Source organism: Cyprinus carpio, chromosome B3 (genome assembly GCF_018340385.1).
Source record: "Cyprinus carpio isolate SPL01 chromosome B3, ASM1834038v1, whole genome shotgun sequence".
Lineage (NCBI taxonomy): Eukaryota > Metazoa > Chordata > Actinopteri > Cypriniformes > Cyprinidae > Cyprinus > Cyprinus carpio.
The window spans coordinates 36851405-36871609 of NC_056599.1; the positions used below are offsets into that span (position 1 = coordinate 36851405).

At 35.9% G+C, this 20205-nt stretch overlaps 1 protein-coding gene across 3 annotated transcripts in view; it reads right to left on the reverse strand.

Annotated features, from left to right (window-relative positions):
- Positions 1 to 17364, reverse strand: part of LOC109059980 (BAH and coiled-coil domain-containing protein 1) — a 75108-nt gene extending 57744 nt beyond the window's left edge. For 2 of the 3 annotated variants that reach the window (XM_042720927.1, XM_042720925.1), the window contains exons 1-2: positions 17041 to 17364; positions 14430 to 14734 (exon numbers count right to left, since the gene is read on the reverse strand). In XM_042720927.1, the coding sequence (XP_042576861.1) occupies positions 14430 to 14601 (172 nt within the window). In that variant the 5' untranslated portion in view covers positions 14602 to 14734; positions 17041 to 17364. Of the gene's footprint in view, positions 1 to 14429; positions 14735 to 15923; positions 16568 to 17040 lie in introns of those variants that run through there. The other variant, XM_042720926.1, reaches the window with a different exon arrangement.
- Between the last annotated feature and the right edge of the window lie 2841 nt (positions 17365 to 20205).

Below are 20205 nucleotides of genomic sequence, written 5' to 3' on the forward strand. Positions count from 1 at the left end.
GCTCCTGACACACCGCCAGAGAAAGAGGAAGACACATCAGAGCATCAGGCAGCCTGTAATCATAGCCTGACCTCTCTGCAATTATCGCCATATCGAAGGAAACAGCACACTGTCCTGCGACTAATACAGAACTCACAACTCAGAGCCAAGCAACACACAAACACAAGCAGACCAAAAGCAAGTGTCTGTCCCTCCCAAAGCCAAGCTTATGTTTGGCGAGGAATACTGAACTGACTACTTACTGAATACCGCACAGTAAACACCATATTCTGACGTATGCAGTATGCAATGATAAATGTTGCAAACAGCATAATGCTACAGTGCTGTCGCATGATGTCTGAAATACACACAAGAATATAGTCTTTTAATCAAATTTCACATATATTGTAAACTCAGGAAATGGATTCATAGAAAGCTCTTCAAGAAAGAGTTATCGAAGTTAAAAGTTCTTAAATTCTAAGAAGTATCTATTTGACATGATCTTGTAGAGTTGTTTTCTAAATATTGAACCTAACAAAAAGACACGTCATGTATTGAATACATTATTGATCATTTGTTAACTTATTGGTGCACATCCCTAGAAGTAATAACATGTATCACATGCAACGTTATGTCGTAATTAGTTCTGGGCAACGATTAATCGTGATTAATCACATCCAAAATATTTTGTAAGTTTTTGTGTACATAGTATATTTGTGTGTATTGTGCATAGCCTATTTATTATGTATATATACACACACATGTATGTATACATTTAAGGTTTTGGGATTAAATACAAGATGGATGTTATTTTAATTTTAAGGAGTTATTTACGATGATTTTTAAGAACATTGTTTTCAAGAATTTGATTTCTTTGTTTCTTAAGAATAATCATGGAAAAAAAAAGGTTTTTTTGGGGGGAAATTACAAAATATTTTTAACTTTCTAAAGTTAGAAAAAAAGAAAATGGCAGTTTAAAAGTTAGAAAATGGCAATGTATTTTATTATATTATTTTATTTGGTTACACTTTATTTTAAGGTCCAATTCTCACTATTAACTAATAAAGTATGATTTTTGCTTTACTACTTAATTACTGCTTATTAATAGTAAGTAAGGTAGTGCTCATGCAGAATAAGAAAATTAATATGTGCTTTATAAGTACTAATAAAAAACAGCCAATATGCTAGTAATTAATAATAATAGGGTAATAGTAATAGGGATACTCCAACCCAAAATGAAAATTTTGTCATTAATCACTTACCCCCATGTCGTTCCAAACCCATAAAAGTTCCGTTCATCTTTAGAACACAATTTAAGATATTTTGGATGAAAACTGGGAGGCCTGTGACTGTCCCATAGACTGCCAAGTAAATAACAGTGTCAAGGCACAAGGATGCGCTGTTTTCTTTCAAATCAAAGCTTAATACAAGTAGAAACAGCGCGGATGATACAGAAGCGCATACACAGCATACGGTGATATGGAGAGACACAGAGGAGACTGCTGACAAAGGAACTGTTGATTAAAGTCGTTATGTTTGTTTTTTTCGCTTACAAAAAGTGTTCCCGTCACTTCATATAACCCATGTCTAATGCACATCTGATGGCAGATGGAGTTATCTGACGACTACTTTCATACCTTTTATGGACCTTGACACTGTTATTTCCTTGGCAATCTATGGGACAGTCACAGGCCTCCCGGTTTTCATCCAAAATATCTTAAATTGTGTTCTGAAGATGAACGGAGCTTTTACAGGTTTGGAACGACATGGTTATTGACAAAATTTTCATTTTGGGGTGGAGTATCCCTTTAACAGTGAAAAATGGTCTTTAAAAAAAGTGTTTCCCTTTATTTTATTAAATAATTTTATTCTAAAGAATGATTTATGCATCTGGCCCCTGGTAGTCTGAAAAAATAACGATTCGAGAAAGAGATGTAACAGTTGTTGTCTGATATTAATTCACTCTGCATTATGGGTTACAATTCTCACACAGTGTATCTAGTTGTACATTTTGACAAATGTCATGCATCTTCTCCAAACAGAATATTTGCATACTGTACACACCATAGTATGCATAGAAATATTAATGTTAGTATGTTAGAATGCTATTCTAAACATAACGCAAGTGTAGAGTCAGTTGTTTGCTAGACACCCATTTTCCTCTTTGCACATGGTCCTTCTAACTGAGAGCCAGAAAATGGGAGACAATCGGCCGCTTTACAGAGCATGACAGAGAAAAATGGCAGCAACGTGTGAAAAGATAAAAGAATGAAAGCGCCATTATTACTGCACAGTAATGACGCCTGCGGAGGAAAGAGATGGCGGTGAAAGAATGCAGTCTAATAAAGACTAAGAAGTGAAACGCACTAGCACCATTACCCAGTGTGCTGCTGCGCTTGGGTGTCACTTCAAAGCATTCCCAGCTATTAATCAGATGCTATCCTACACCCCTCGCCCCCCATTCCCAAATCCCAACTCAACTTTGCCTCCATCCACTAGCATTAACTACCTCCACCCCCAGAACTACACACAGAGTAATCATTACTAGACGTAGTTCACACCTCGCTCACAAACACACCCTAATCATACCATCAGCACCAATTAATTCACCTGCCACTTCAGCCGGAAAGACACTGCTTTATTCTCAGAGCTCTACAGTAAGGATTTCTCTGCTGGCCTGGCTGAGTCAGTGCTTGTACTTGCCTAACAGTATTTTAACTGGACCTACCATAAAAAATTTCAGCATCATATTTTTATACGAGTCAGAGATATATATTTATAGTTTACAGCAGGGCCATAACTTCCATTGACATTGAGGGGGGCTTGTCGCCTGCAGTAATCAGATATGGCCAAATTGTTGGCCCTTAATATTTGATATTCTTGATGCCGCTCTGCAGCACTCTATTACACTCTCTGTTTGTTTTCAGGATGACAAAAGGTTTAAAGTTACATTTTTAGGCTGGTCTGCTTCAGTGAACTAAGCGTGATTTACATAGCAATGCTTCTATTTGAATAGTGAAAGAGTGTAAGGTACAATAAACGTACGTTAACATTTAATATGTGACAACTGTTTTACAGTAGAAATGTTAAACAGCCAACAGTAATGTCTATTGATGTAAAGTATTTTTTTTAGTCAGATTACGCCATTTTGAATTGAAAATATAAGCTATGATAAAGTGATCCATGTAACAGAGACATTTTTGGCATACTGGGCATATAAATAAGAGTGAATGTGTATATATACAGTGTTTTGCAAAAGTATTCAGAAGGTTCACCTTCCAACAGGACAGTCAGGTTTCAGGCCTTTCAGGTTTTAAAATTACAAATGACTTGCTTCTTGTGTCAGACCAAGGTTGCATCTCATTGCTATTTTAGTGCTGTGTTCGACACCATAGATCATGACATACTCATAGATCGATTACAAAACTATATGGGTATTCAAGGGCAGGCTTCAAGATGGTTTAGATCCTACCTGTCCGATCGCTACCACTTTGTTTATTTAAATGAGGAGTCATCTCATTTATCACCAGTAAAATATGAAGTGCCACAAGGATCTGTCCTAAGTCCTCTGCTATTTTCAATATACTGTACATGTTGCCCCTTGGTAATATTGTTAGAAAATACAGGATTAGTTTTAACTGTTATGCTGATGATATTCAACTATATATCTCAACAAGACCAGATGAAACTTCTAAAGCAGTGTTTCTCAACCCTGGTCCTGAGCGCCCCCCAGCACTGCACATTTTGTGTGTCTCCCTAATCAAACACAACTGATTCAACTCATTAGCTCATTAAAAGAAACTCCAGGAACGGAAATAGGTGTGTCGGATAAGGGAGACATACAAAATGAGCAGTGTTGGGGGGCGCCCAGGACCAGGGTTGAGAAACACTGTTCAAAAGTATCTAAGCTAACAGATTGTGTTAAAAAATGTAAAAGACTGGATGACCAATAAATTTTGCCTATTAAATTTGGATAAGACAGTACACAGAATCTCTTGGATAACAATTTGCAACTAAACGGATGTACTGTTACTTCCTCTACAGTCAAAAATCTGGGAGTTATATTAGACAGCAACTTGTCTTTTGAAAATCATATTTACCAAGTTACAAAAACAGCATTCTTCCATCTTATAAACACTGCCAAGCTACGAAACATGTTACCTGTTTCTGATGCAGAAAAGATAGTTCATGCATTCATGACCTTTAGACTGGACTATTGTAATGCACTTCTAGGTGGTTGTCCTGCATCCTCAATAAACAAGCTACAGGTAGTCCAACAAGTTCAGACACACTCTCTCTGTTTAAATCTAGATTAAAGACACATCTCTTTGGCCAAGCATTCAAATAATGCATCTCATAATCTTGCACTGCAGTTATATCTGATCAAATGAACATAACTATTCTTTAGCTTGGGTTAAACATGAATTTATGTATGAATACTTATGAAATGTACTTATTTCAGTTTTTTATTTTTATTAAATTTGCAAAGTTGTCACAAATCTGTGTTTTGCTTTGTCAGTGTTGTTTAAGTAATGTAGATTGATATGGGGGAAAAGGTCATTTAAAACAGTTAAAAAGCAGCAACATAACAACAAGGCACTGTATATACATTAGATAGATAGATTAGATATGTAAAATAATCAAGGAGAGAGTTATAGAGGGAGGTGTTGACACCTGGCTCTCGTTGCATACAGTGGGCTCTGTGCCTGGACCCACAGCCATTTACTGAAAACACCTGCCACAGTGAGTTTAGGGGTGGGGGTGTTTGTTGATCAGTCCAGGCAGGCCCGGCGCGGGCCGCTCCCGCCACGATACACCATCAGAGCCATAAATCCAGCCTGGATCTCCCCACGGCCTCCAGAGAGGAATCATCATCACTCCTGCCCCATAGCACAGGATTAACTCCTGCACCGCAGCTGTCTCTTTAATATTAGATAGATGTTATACAATTCTAATCCCTCGCACTAACCTCTTTAACCGTCTCCACACTAAACGATGTGCTTTTCACACACATCCTAGAAGCTCAGAGTCAAAGCCACTGTTTAAAATTTCCTTCAGAAATCTTACTAGATTCTTATATTTCAGGAAGAAATATGAGTGGATTACACTGGAGCGGTTTAAAGGCAATTAGGATTCAGTAATATTAACAATTTAACTGCACTGACACTATCGGATGAAAACCTGAACTTAATGAAATAAACATCAACTAAATAAACTGGATTGAGCTGAATAATGACACTATTTTCTACTGTTGAGCTGATTATAACGGAAACTTGTTTCATAATTGATTAATTTTACAACATTAACACTGTTATTTTCCTGTTTATTAATGTGAAGCTGCTTTGAAATGATCTGCGGGTGGGTGGTTTTTCACTGGTCGTTTACTGGCCCGTGTCAAAAGAGGCTTTAAGTGTCTGTCATATTCTTGTCTGTAGATATGGATCCTTCCATGAAAGTCTAGAAGATTTCTTGCCAGGTTCATTGCCACCTTTTATCATCAGCCGGGTAAACCCAAATGGTTACAAAAGTAACAGAACGCTTCTCCTCAATGGGCCGCATGATTTGAGGCATCATTCACATCTGGAGCACAAACACTGTAAAACCAGTAAAGCCCTAAACTTAATGCTTACTGTTTGGAGTTTTTATTACAAATCATCACTATGAACAGAAATAGTGATGCTCATCTTTGCTCCAGTAGTTGGTTATAAATAAATAATATTGCAATAATATTGGAAGTTAATACAAACATATATATTAAGGCTTTATTTCAGATTTGCGAACATTTTTTCTTTGAAAACAGAATGAAACTGTGCAGTCATTTTAACCTCCCATCTGACAGAAAAAAAAACTTATGGATCAGAGAGAGAGAGAGAAAGAGAAAGAGAGAGAGAGACAGAGAGAAAGAGGAGGCAGTGTACTCTAGTGGTCAAAGTGTGCACTAGGGCAGACTGAGGACAAAGGCTATGCATGTTACCATACTACTGTTACTATTTCTGTAGTATACAGTTTGTATACCATGAACAGTATGCAAATTTTCTGCATACAAAGATGGATACAGATGATTTACAACATCTTATAAAATGCACAGTAATGCATTATATAGCAATTGTATCTAAATTATTTTCCATTTAGTAAAAAAATCAGAATCTTATCTTTAAGGAAAAAAATGCAAAAACATTTTTCAATGACAATGTATTCTATACGCAGCACAGTGACAATTCATTCTATACGCTCACTCCAAATGCAACAAGTCACTGAGCATTTGAGACACAGGCAGCTGCGCTCAGCCTCCCTCGAGACTGATTAAATTGGAATTTCTGATGCTAATCTTTGTTTTTGCACAAAAGGGCCGACGCATCCTTGAAAAGAATGCAGCATGTATATTTAATGGCACAACTCTTCCTCAGTACAGTGTATCAGTGAAGTCTGTCACTCTGATGACTTACACAACCAATTAGAGACAAATTCTCATTCATGAGTGTGAACTGATAGTAAGGAACAGGTTTGACTTGAAACAAACAAAGCAATATAGTGTCTTGTGTCTTGCCTCTTATTAGCTGTAAGCAAAAACATTTTTAAGAGTGTATGAAGAATTAGGGAGTGTAAGAATTATTAAAGACAAAATAATTATTTACTATACAAATTTTCTTAATGTGCCCCGTATTTCCAAGTAAAACCGAATATTTAATGAGTAATAATGGAATTGGAATTTGATTGGATGTTAAGGATGTCGAGCTATGATTTAACTTTTTTGTTTGTTTGTTTTTGTTTTGTTTTTCGTTGTTTTTTGTTTTGTTTGTTTTGTTTTGTTTTGTTTTGTTTTGTTTGTTGTTTTGTTTTGTTTTGTCCATGTGGCATTGGTAATGTCAGCAGAAGTCAAGTCATTTCACTTTAATGAAAGATAATGAAAAAAAATATGCACAGTAACATCCTAAAAAATAATAGTATACTAGTACAATACTTAGTATAATATTAATAATAGTAATATTACTTTACAAATAAAAACACAAAATTCAATGTGACAATATAGCTTGTATTACATACAACTGTCAAGATATTTTTGTTTGCTTGTACAAACTAAGGGTTGAGTTTGATTGATTATTTATTTATTCATTCATTCATTCATCTATCCATTCTTTTTTTTCTTATTTATTTTTTATTTTATTTTATTTTTTTATCAGAGGATAATCATGACTGTTTGAGCAAATAGCAGAATTGTTAGTTTTCTTTTGTGTAAGTTATAAAATTAATAGTTAACTGTTTCTGTTTAAAAATACCATAACTACCATAATGGTAGCACTTGACAATAAGGTTATATTTGTTAACATTAATTAACTACATTAGTTTATATGACAAATAATGAACAATACTTTTAAAGGATATATTAATCTTAGTCAATTTTAAAATCAAAAGTTAATAGTATGTAACGGATCTTGAGCTAACAATAAACAGTTGCATTTTTATTATTAACATTAACAAAGATTAATAAATATTGTGAGAAATGTCTTAGTCATTGTTAGTCAGTGCATTAACTATTGTTAATTAATGGGACATTATGGTTACCAATATGATAGCTCATGTGGCAGACCCATGATTGAAGTCAGTAAACACCCCTCAACATCCAGACCCACAATCCACCTCCATCCAAAACACAACATGCTTTTCTCTGCTCTTTTCTCTGAAAGATTACAAAAAAAAAAAAAAAAAAAAAAAAAAAAAAAAAAACAGAATTTAAAAACAAGTAATCTGGATTATCTGCTTGAGCCGTTAATAATGTCTAACAGCTGTCACATGCAGCACAACCAGACGCGGCGGTTGGCCCCTGGCCGCCTGATGAGAGGGAGACAGACAGAGGGAGAGAGATGGTTCCCTTCACCTGCAGGTCCTCTAAACATCTCTTTTGCTTGTCTTGTTTAAGGGTTTATCCTTCGAAAGCTGCTGTAGTTTAAGGGAAGTGTGAGCTTCCTCTGCTGAAGTGTAAAACACGCGGCAGGGTTTGAAAATGTGATACGGGTTATGTGATACAGGAAGGATTGCCCGCCCAGCTTGTCTTTTCTGTGTAGGGTTGCAGTGCCCGCCTGACCTCCGGCGCAAGGGGACGCCACGGCTGTGTGGCACAGTGCCACGCTGAATACACACGCTTATCAAACTAAATATGAACATTACATAGACTTCCATTGTTCTCATATAAAGCCAGTTATAATTACTATAAACTAACCCTCTAAACAAAACAAAAAAAAAAAAACTACACTGTAAGAAATAAAGGGCACATGTTATTATAAAGTCCAATTCTCGCCATTAGCAAACTATTAACTATTCATTTAGCCTCAATTAACTCCTAATTTGCTGTTTATTAATAGTTAGTAAAGTAGTTGTTAAGTCTAGGTATTGGGTAGGAATAGAAATATGTAGAATATGGTCATACGCCTTAAAATGACTAATAAACAACCAATATGTTAATAAAAGGTATGCTATTAAGCAACTTCTTAATAGTGAGATTTGGTCCCAATACTAAAGAGTTACTGAAAGAAATCTGTAAAATAACTGCCAGCTCATTACCAGGACAATATCCATTCATTTTATGGACATTTCGGTTAACTATAAAACACAATGCAATACAGTGTAAAATTTCTCTATTATACTTTTTGTTGTTGTTGTTTGTTTTAAACTGAATTTAAGCATCCATTCATTCATTCATTCATTCATCCATTCATTTATTTATTTATCTATATGACAATGTCCCAAAATGTCCTTAAAGGTTTTTTTTTTTTTTTTTTTTTTTGTCAAATTAGATAACTAAGGAAAGTACTAATAACTAAGTAAAACACACACACACTTTTACACAGCTATGGAAATGAGGACCTAGACAGCTATTGTTTCCTCTGAAGCCAGCTGTCACTACTATAGACTAACCCTAATCCAGATTATCCTGATCCAGATTCCCCTAAAAAATGTTTTGCATCAAAAGACATTGGGCTATTTATTTCTTTTACGAATTGTTTTTACCCTCTTAAAGGTTCTTGGATGTCCCAGAGTGAAGCTTTGTCCAAATTAGCTAACTTCTAGGCACAGTTCTATCACCAAACTAATTCTATTGCTAACTGTACACACATACACACTCAAACACACTGACCAAACAGACAACCCTACAGAGGATTCTGCCCCAGCAAAGCAAATAAATGTAAATTAAGCACAAAATGATACACAAAAATAACTATATAAGCATCCATGCCAATGCATGATAACATTCTCTTTATTATAAGCGTGCACTGCAGTTTTGTCATCTGCTATTTTACATACTCAAGCTCTTTAAAGTCTCGTGGATTCGGATTGGCCGATTGTCAATTTTTTTTATCATTTAACAACTGGACAAAAAAAAATCTGAAACTGCTTCCAATGATGTTGTACCTCTGTGTGGTTATTGCTATCGTTGTGGTGTATTTTCATTGAATTGGAATGATTATTAAAACTTTATTGTTATAGTTATTGTCCTTGGTGTGAACAGGCCAGGTGCTGGTTTCAGCCAGGGGTGTGTTCCACAAAATAATCGTAAGTTCCACTGAACTCTGTTGGTAACAACGGAACTTGTGACCATAGTTGCTTTTGGGAAACGCACCCCCAGGTTGGGTTTTCTATAGAAAAGCCAGCCATGAGAATCTCTATGTCTAGTCATATCCTCAACAAATACACACAAACACACACCAGCCACACACAAAACGAAACATCAAAACACTTAGGGGCCATTTACACAACAACGTTTTCAGCCAAAAACGGGAAACTTTTTGCCTGTTTATGCGTTTTGCCTGTTCGTTTACACAACAACTGCATTTTGTTATTTTTAAAAACAGGTTTCAAGGTTTTGAAAATGCCACTGTTGTCGTTTCTGTGTAAACACCCAATAGGGGAATCTTTAAAAACGGTGATGTCATGTGCGTGCGTTTGTACGTGTTAGGTATGTAGAGGTATGTATGCGCAGTACGTGACGATTTTAAAGGCAAGCGTGAACAAACATACTCAACAATGGTTGAGTACATGGTACTGTTGTTGCTGCTCAAGAGTTTGCTAACGCTTCTTCAGCAAAGTGTGGATTTACTTCACCAATATTACAACCAACAGCGGAGACACTTCATATACAACATATAATCGTGACAGCACCAACTACTGGCCTGGCATACATAATACAGCGTTTTTGGCTGTTTTTGCAGATAGGTGTAAACGCAAATCAATTTGAAAACGTTTTTGTGTATACGTGAAACTTTTTAAAAACGCAAAGGAAAAACTTTTCTGTTTTTCACTACATCGTTGTCGTGTAAACGTAGCCTTAAAACAACAAGAACTGACTGGATTGTGAAAGCTTTGTGAAAACATCGCAGAATCAAAGCACTCTGGTTGAAGAGGAGGGTTATTCTAAAGTTGGGGCAAGTCATTATATATTCTGATGAAAGATTAATACAAAGACATCCTTTTTTATTAATGTGCACTGATTAACTGTTCACACAGCGAGCAGGTAAGTACATTACATAAAAGGGTGCATTTTGATTTCATGTTATTTTTAAAGCAAGCAGGATAATAATAGAAATGGTTTCTAACAATATCAGTGGAGCTCTTGATGTGGGCCCTAAAACTATAATCTCATTTTGGAAGTGAGAGAATCTTTATGGCTTGCCAACCTCATATCTCCCCACAAACCCCTTCATCAGGTCTGCCGTAAACACCAGGGACGCTTTCGTAACACCACTAAACACCTGTGCCTGCCTTTACATCCCCTTACTCCCTCATCTGAGACGTTCACGCAATGAGCCCTTTAATAAAATCGCTCAGTACAGTTATTTATTCCCCTCTGGAAAGTAAGACACAAGGGTAACCGGCAGTCAGCAGGGTTAACCTGTAAACAGAGCAGTGTTGCTGGGATATCCAGGCAGGATATAAGAATGAGGGGACAGACAGGGACATTCTGCCCCTCCAAGACAATAAAAGAAGAGGGAGGGTGTGTTTTTATCTTTGAGCAACATGCTGTAAGACACACACAAAGCTGTGATCGGAAACAATGGTCCTGGGCTGTGTGTGTGTGTGTGTGTGTGTGTGTGTGTGTGTGTGTGTGTGTGTGTGTGTGTGTGTGTGTGTGTGTGTGTGTGTGTGTGTGTGTGTGTGTGTGTGTTTGTGGTGTGGGGGGTGGCAGGAAGGAAGCCAAGACAAGCCATGGTAAGAAGAACAGGAGAATCAAGGGTTTGGAGGAAATAGAGACCAAATGTTTTATGCAACATCAAGCCTCAATATCAATGCTTACACATGAGAATGCTATAAAGTTTGGACATTTCTAGAAAGGATCCGTGAAACATTTTCACAAACCAGTAATGATGGTATTTAAACAGTTCAAATTAAGGCACATAAAGAGTAGAAATAGGCCTAGCTAGATTTTTTTAGATTTCCTTTAAAACAATGTGAGTGGTGTTGATGCTAAGGTGTTGTGTGTGATTGTGGTTGCTTGGATTGTTGGTAAAGTTAAAAAGCAACTTTAACTGATTTAATCTCGCTATGGTGTTTACTTATTGGCTCAAGTCAAAAGAGTTCACACTCTTAAACATTGGCATTGAAGGTTCAGTGAAGAGCATTTAACATCCATGGAATGGTTCCATTGCACATAACAGTTCTTTATAGTGGAATAAGATGAATGTTTTTCACACTAAGAATAGTTCTTTTAAAAACTGTTCACTGGAAGTTCTTTGGGGAACCGACCCAAAATTGTTCTTCTATATGATATTCTGATCTCTAGATATGGCCTTTCCTTTAATGAAGGTCTATGACAGTCCAAATCTCAATGTTAATCAGGAACCCCTCAGTTCCAATGAATGGGATTCTAAAGAAGAAACCATGACAAAGTCTCGTTTTCAACGCTCAATTGAGATTCATTTGATACCTTCTCCTGAAGCAGGTAAGGTGCTATGCCACAAAAATTTCCCAGAGATTAGCACAAAAGGGCAACTTCAATCCCAGCATAAGCATCATACCAAAAGGAACAACCGAAATAACCGAGAGAGGAGAAGTGAAATTGAAAGCTTTCGCCGAACCGAGCCCACATTTCATAAGTCTTTGAGGAACACCGCTGTTTCAAAGCCAAGAGAGCGTTGCGACAGCAGCCTCTGTCTCTACAAGCCTCCGAGTCCAATAGCAGCTGAATAATAAAGCCACTGAAAGACACCACAGAAGGTCTTTCACTGAGCCTGGATCCCAACCTGCATCTGAATGCATTTGTACATCAATTCCCTGAAATATTCATGTTCTTTGTAAAGAATTCATGTGAGGCCGTGAGGGAGGCAGTCCCTGGAGGGATAGAGCAAATCCACAAACGCAGCTACACCCCATTTACGCCTGTGGGACGCTATTGACCGGTCCGTTCGCTTAATGAGAGAAAAACTGGTTTGGCGACTGTCCAGCTTGGTTTGGATGGTTTTCTTAGCTTAGCCTTAATTAAATAAACATACATATACATTAATTTAAAAATAAATTAGTATTAAAAAAATAATTTAATTTTTTATTTTATTTTATTTTTATTTTTTATGTGATGTTTATTTTCATTTATTTATTTTTTTTATTTAGGTATTTAAATGTGTTGTTGTTGTTGTTGTTGTTAATTAATATTTTATTGCAGAATAGGTTGATTGACACTGTGGTGCTATCAAAGCATTACATTGTTTGAGCATCCTAAACAGCTCATTTGGTATCTGTTTGTCCGCCAAATGGAAGACAGGAGGAATGTTTAGGAAACAGAAATTATACATTTCACCTTTAATGGCTGATGTCATATATATATATATATATAAACAGTGTAAAATAGCACAGTTGTCAGTCAATGATAATTGTTTATTTTTTTTTTTTCAAATCTCAAATATAATTCTGACCAATATATCAGTCTAGAATGAGTCCTGGTCCAAAATGAAGGTGTAGCAGTGGTGGTGTGGTAATAACGCACAGGTTGAATGTCACCACATGAATCATGCAGGAGACATGGTTGAGACGGTAATATTCCAGACGAAGCTATAAAACTCTGAGCTCTGCAAATTTTATCTCTAGCTACAATACCTCACCTGTCTCAATCATTGAGCAGTGATGACAGTTAAGGGCACGGCTGCATGGTGGCGCAAGCTGTGAGTGTACGACCAAAAGACACTGTCATATCCTGTTAACAGCACACCTGCACCCTTTAGCTAACATTAGCCTAAATACTCATTGCCCAAGACCAAATGGACACATCTACCACTATAAATATAAGCGTACATGAGTATATGGAAACTGCTGGAAAAATGTCTCGTTGTAGATATTTTTCATATATCTGATTCAGAAGTAACAAGACAGGTTTCTTTTTAATACATTTTAGCAGTCTAATTTGGGTTATAATAATTTATAAACCCAGTAATTATTCTAAATAACTCTAAAATCATAATCTTTGATAGGTTTTATAAATCTGTTTGTTCCCAAAACCATCTAAATGTGAGACACTGAATGGCAATATTTGTGTGACTTGGAACATTAAGGCCTTAGTGCAAAACAAGCATAGTCTTCATTTAACTGATTTAGATTTATTATTGTCTATGGGTGGTGAATTACCTAAGTATTGCCTTAATGATGAACAATGGTGCAAAATATTAAGGAAATTACATCTGACTAAACCTAATTACTCATTCAGTAACACTGCAATAATGTAAAATAAAACGGAAAGCTCGAATTTAGGCTATTAACTTTAAACATTAAAATATTTAATCGGCAATACTCAAATATTAAATAACTACAAATGCAAAATAAAACAAATAGCTAAATAATATACATAAAATAATTAAAAGATATCACGTTGCCTACGTTCTGGTATTCAAAACGTTCATTGTTTTAATCTGTTCTTAAATCGTAATTTGAGGGGCAATTTATGCACTACCTTACAGAAAACATTAGCTGTTATATGCCCAATATCCTCATAACCGTTGCCTGTCACAATTCATATTAAACCGAGATGCGCTCATCTCATATTTATCAAAATCACATTTACACCTCCACAATTCAGTTCATGTAGACACAAGGATTTAAAGTCTTAAGTAGCAAGAATATGAGCATAACAAACAAAAAAGGTAGCCTAATATAAGCTTGTCTATCCATCTACGTTGGTTCTTTGTAGCACCTAAAGCAAAATAATAATACAAAATAAATGAAACCTTCTTTAGCCAGATTTTAGAGTAGGCTATATGGTTCTTGAATTGCTATGTGGATTCAAATGTCTTTGACGTTATATTATAGGTTTTCAGAGCTGTGTATATCATAAGAAATCCTAAACAGCCTAAACAAGCAATAATCAAATGCAGGCCTATTCTAAACATGAACGGTCGCTATTCTTTGAAATAGTGTGTAAAGTCTATGTTGAGCTTCCACAGAAATGCCAGCGAATCAAAGAAAACGCAACAAACCTGAATGCGCCGCCATCGGTAAGTGAGATGGATAATATTTCCCGGCTGGAAAATGAGGCGCATGTTGCACAGAGCCGTGGCCGGAGGAGGAGATGCGAGAGGCGGCGCGATGCACTAGAGTGGCCCGCTCTGAAAGGAGATGTGCTGGAGCGGAGAAATCACGACCCTCCATTCCAAAGAAAACAGCCGATATAATCCAAAATCACGCGGAAATCAGATGAAACCTATGTACTGTAATCCGTCTGCGTTTGCTTTAGTGGAAAGCTCGCCTCCCCTGCTCAGGTTGAAGTCCTCAATCATCTTTTCTACAAAGAAAGAAAGAAGAGACGTTATAATCTCGGTATGGCACACCACCACAGCTGACAGGCATCTGCTTCATGCTCTCAGTATTCTACATAAAAGAAACCTGCGATATAAATTGAGACCTAATTTTGATTCACATTCATTTAGAGAAGAACTGCATTAGTTTTTTAAGCGTCCATTGAAATGATGTGAAAAGGTCATAGATGGCAGTGATTGAATAGGCCTAATAGAAACCGATCCTTGGTTTATGGATAAGTGATAATAATGCACACCTTTTCTAGAACGGAGAAAAATTGTTTTAAATTGAAATATTGTCTTCATGTTTTATAAATGCAAGCATGCACACATATAATAGCAAACAAAGATATGAAAACAATGAGCTTGACAACAAGTGACAGTTTTTCCAAAATAATGAATATCTTGACTTCAGCCCCGTCTGTTTAGAAGATTTAAACAAACCATTTACACATTAATGAAATCTGATCAAATAAATTATACAGTGTTTTTAGATGTGTGCATGGTGTGAAAGAAAAATAAAACATTGATCAGATCAATATTAATTAAATAATATAACAATTAATTGTTGTATTTTATATACATTATTTTATATCATATAATGCCAACATTTTTGTTTTACATATAGAAGATACACTCACTTTGAATAAACATGGCATCAATTTACTTTTAATAAAAAGCAGTATACACACCAACTCACTATGATTAAACCAAAAAGGCAACAGCATATAACCAGTAACTACCATTTGCTAACCGAAACCAATTTTGTACGAGACCTTTTAGGTTTTTATCAGAATACACCGAGTGTGTGTGTGCGTGCGCATGTAAACAACTGCAATTTCCTTTCATCTGGTTGACCTGTTTTAGCTTTTAGCCTATGTGGAGAAATTCAATCTCACAGAACCTTGCACACAATATCTATATCTTGTGTCGAATTCCAGCTTATATTGTACTAATATTTATTTGTTTTATCTGTTCGCTTCAACAAGCCTTTTGTGCTCTCTCTTTCTGGAAGACTAGAATTGAAGAAAATGCAGAGTGTCACACAATAAATGAATTATATCTGTGGGTTCCTTAATTGATTTACGCGGACTACTATCAATTAATGCATTTTCAGAAAATATACAACTGCAATAAATTCAGTGTTTTCCGCTGTAACAGGCCATGCATACAAACCAAGGTGGCCTTAACAGCAAGTAGCTTTTGTCTCCGTGTGAGGACTGCTGCTCTCCGTCAGCCATTACCGTGCAGATCCAACACTCCACAACAGCCGTCCATTTCGAGCACACAACATTCAGTCACACACTGCATGCTTTGTTTTAATCTCAGCTTTTGCATGCAACTAAATACTTAAATGCATTGTATCGGCATTCGAATCGTGAATGTTGTTAAATATTTGCATAATCCCGATGCAAATAGCAGTTGCTTTTGTCTCGCGCATGACAATGCACGTAGTAAAATGCTAGAAAATGTGTCTTTGTATATCAAAGTGAGCAAAAAGCACAAGTCAGCTGGGGATCTTGTGTTCATCGGAGACAGAAACTCACAAAGACAGTCACATTATTTTTATAGCTTGTCTGTCGGTAATGTTATTCGACAGGGAGAACGCCGCTGCCCGGACACAAGCATTGAAACGAGCCTCCCTCATGCCGATCCGAAATAAATCCGAATTGATCATTACAAACAAGTATTGATCAGCGAAGAAAAACACCCATCTGAATATGATAATAAAGGACAACTGGAAATTTGGATGATGCACGTTTCACTTTTATTTTTTTTCCTTGTCATGTTTCAAATCAGGGACTGCGATGTAATATCTTTAGAGAAAATATTTTAAATTTAACAATAAAAAAATAAATATAATAAATAGTGAGCAGAAATGCGCATATACTACAATATTAAAACAGACGGAATTTTAAACGTACGTGATTACAGTATATTCATGAAAATATCACTGGTAATTTGAGTAGTGAACTGAACAGGGCCGTACAACTGAGAAAGAATAATTTCGCAAAATTACTTATTAAACAAATGCCTTATATATATATATATATATTATAATAAATAAGAATCTTAAAATGAAGCGAATAGATGCGGACTGTATAGCTACCTCGGTGATTAAGTGCATATATTTATTCATTATTTTATATTTATAGGCTTTCCATTTCAGTTGCACCATAATTGTTTGCGTTGTTTAGTTAACATTATTTTCTTTATTTCTTTGAAGGCTTTTTGATTTTATTCGACGTTAGGCGACACTACCATGACATAAAAAAATAAATGAATTACTTACTGGTATGTTATATCCTTGCATAACAATAAATAATTTTAATTATAAATCGAGAAAAGTATTCAGAGCAATGATGTCGCTTGTTCTATAAAGCATATTTCAGTGGTTCAGTCCTAATTCCCCTCATACGATTGCAGCAATTGTCGCTCGCCGGTCTCGGGCTTCTCTAGGCCACTGAAATCGCGAATCTAGTCTCGGAGCGGCGATCCTCTTGTCCGGGGCCGATCGTGCCTCTCAACTGCGCGAGAGTAAACACACGCGCTGATTGGCCAGATTCACGAATGATAATGAGCTGGCGTCTCTCGCCTGGGGACACTCCGCGCTCTGATTAGTCGAAATCTGTGACCAATAGGAATCCGCCGTGGAGAGCGAGAGCAATGAGGCGAGCGGCAAATTCAAGCAAAATACTAAAGACAGGTTACAATGTGTTAAAACCTTAAACAGTCCTTTGCAAACGAGCACGGGATTTCAACCTGGTGAAGATTACTATCTACCCGCTGTCTTTAATAACATCCAGCAGGTATGTATAATGTGTATTTTCATTAAAAATAGCATCAATCAATACTTGTGACAAATTAAAACAAGCACTATTTAGTGTTAACGCTATAGAGCCTTTAAAATCAAGTTAGGCTGCGACAGGTCCATATATACCTCAAGTATATAATGACTGCATTAGTTTATTTAACGCTAATAAAAAAAAAAAAGGCTCCATTTGGAGGAGGATTTGATTGGTTGGCACGTTGCCAGTGTATTGTCACTCACGGAGTGTAAACAAGACTCTGATTGGCTGCTCGCCAGTCCGCATTGGGCTATCTGGAAAAAAAGAAAGAAATAACTGGATCTGCGGTTTCAAGGCGTCCCAGGTTAGATGATGAAAACAGATAAGAAGGAACCGTTTCAAGGCGCTCCAAAAGGCGGACCCTCTATGGCCCTGGAGCTATACTCGGAGAACACGAGAAGTACAGAAAGAAATGGTCGATATGTTGGATTAAACATTCGCTGTGCGATACTTTCAGACCTGGAACGGAGAGACATGATACAGATTTCTGGACACATCGGTAAGAATGAAGAAAAACGAGAAAAAGAAGTGTTTGGATCGGCTTTACTCGAACTCATTTATTCTGAGCGACAGATAAATCAAGAATAATGCCCGATAGAACTGAAACAAGGATGCACGAAAACGCTACGCTTGATATTTTATGACAATATATAAAAGATTTATTTAAAAAAAAAAAAAAGAAAGAAAAAAAATGTATCAGACTGTGTTAACATTGCTTTCTTCAATCTGTTTCGCTGATAGGTATGTGCTGTTCAAAGAGGAAATGTGCTTTTATATATAGCCTAATATAATGTACTGAAATCACACATTCTAATTTCGCCCTCGTAATGTTTGAGATTTCCAGGTCTCATGCACAGCTCTTTGGGCAAAATTCGAATATATATATATATATATATACACACACACACACACACACACACACACACACTGACCCTGTAGAGTGGTGTTGTGACGTTTATATTCTGGAATGTGTATTGAGAAACATTTAATGCATTGTATTTTTTCTCCGCATCATTGTGACCATGTGTCAGGATGAATTATATGCGCAGAATTGTATCTATGTAGATACAGAATGAGGTTTCCCTATAGAAAGAAGAACATATCAAGAGGACTGAATGACTGGTCTCTGATTGACAGTCCAGCTTTATCTCTCTAGCTCAAAGGAAGCAAGAACTGTTTCTCTGAGGAGATGCAAAAGGGTTCAAATGGACTTTCTTTTTTGTTTGTAAAGGGTGGAAAACACAATAAAACTTATATACCAAATACCTTTTAAAAATTTCTCAATTTTTAAATTTATATACCAAATACCTTTTAAAAATTACGTATTTTTCCAAAAATAATGCTACATCATGCAGTAGGTCCACCTTACAGATGGAGCCTGGACATTGTTTGTCATGCAAAACAAATGCAAATATTTTTTAATAAAAAAAAAAAAAAGAAATTGTTTGTATTTTAACTTCTTTGTCTTTACAGATGTGTGTGTGTATGTGTGTGTGTGTGTGTGTGTGTGTGTTTTTACTGCAATTCATTGTAACTTTTGATACAGCCATCTGTTTCTTCTTCAAAAAAAAAAAAAAAGAATTTGCTGGTGATGCCACTTCAAAGGAATTTTTACACCCAAATGAGAATTTCTATATGTTAGGTCTGAATTAAAATGCATTTAGTGCAAATGCATTTAGAAAAAAAACATTTGTTCTCTATACTCAGTACATGTAACCACCATTACATTACATTTGATTATTTTTTGTACTCATTAATTCTTGTCTTAATGTGAATGCTAGATGTTCTTTGAGATAACCTGACACTTTTAGCTAGATGCTAAACATGGATATAAACATCGACAGACCACCCGGCAAGTAATTTCTGGGTAAGCCTATTTACAGACCAGTGTTCTACTTGATTTTAATAAACAATTGTAGCCTAAGTGATATAAAATTGATCTGTCATATATGATCATGTGATTGCATATGACAGATCAGTTTTACCAGTGCTGATCATCTGGGTACTTTGTTTAATATTTTATTAATAAATCCTAGATGGATGATACTAATAATCTCTCTGTAACTTTAAATTTACCATCCCCCAAATACTGACGTCAGCTGTCTCAGTTAACCCCTTTCCTGCCATTTGAGTATCTCTTATGTTCTGTATTTTAATTGTTTTATGTATTCCACTGATGTGCTTGCTTTTTGTTTGGAAATAAATAAATGTCAGACTGTACTTTTATTAAAAAAAAAAAAAAAAAAGTTAGATTTTAAGTGTTTACAGGATTTAGACAAAACCTGGAAAATTTGGAAATTGATGACACAAAATGATGAAGCATAATCCATCTGAAATTATATAGAACAATCAAAAGCAACAGATTTCAGCAGGATTTTTAAATACATTCTCATATGTATACAAATATCCAAGATTATAACAAACCAAAGTCATATGTTGTCTGTGTGGAAATTTGTTTATGTATTAATTAGTATTGCACACTTCATAAATTCAACTTAGGACTTTCATGCATCCAGTTAAGCGTTTGTAATCATATAAGGATAGTTTACCCAAAAATGAAAATTAATTTACTCACCGTAATGTATGACTACCAAACTTGCATGACTTTT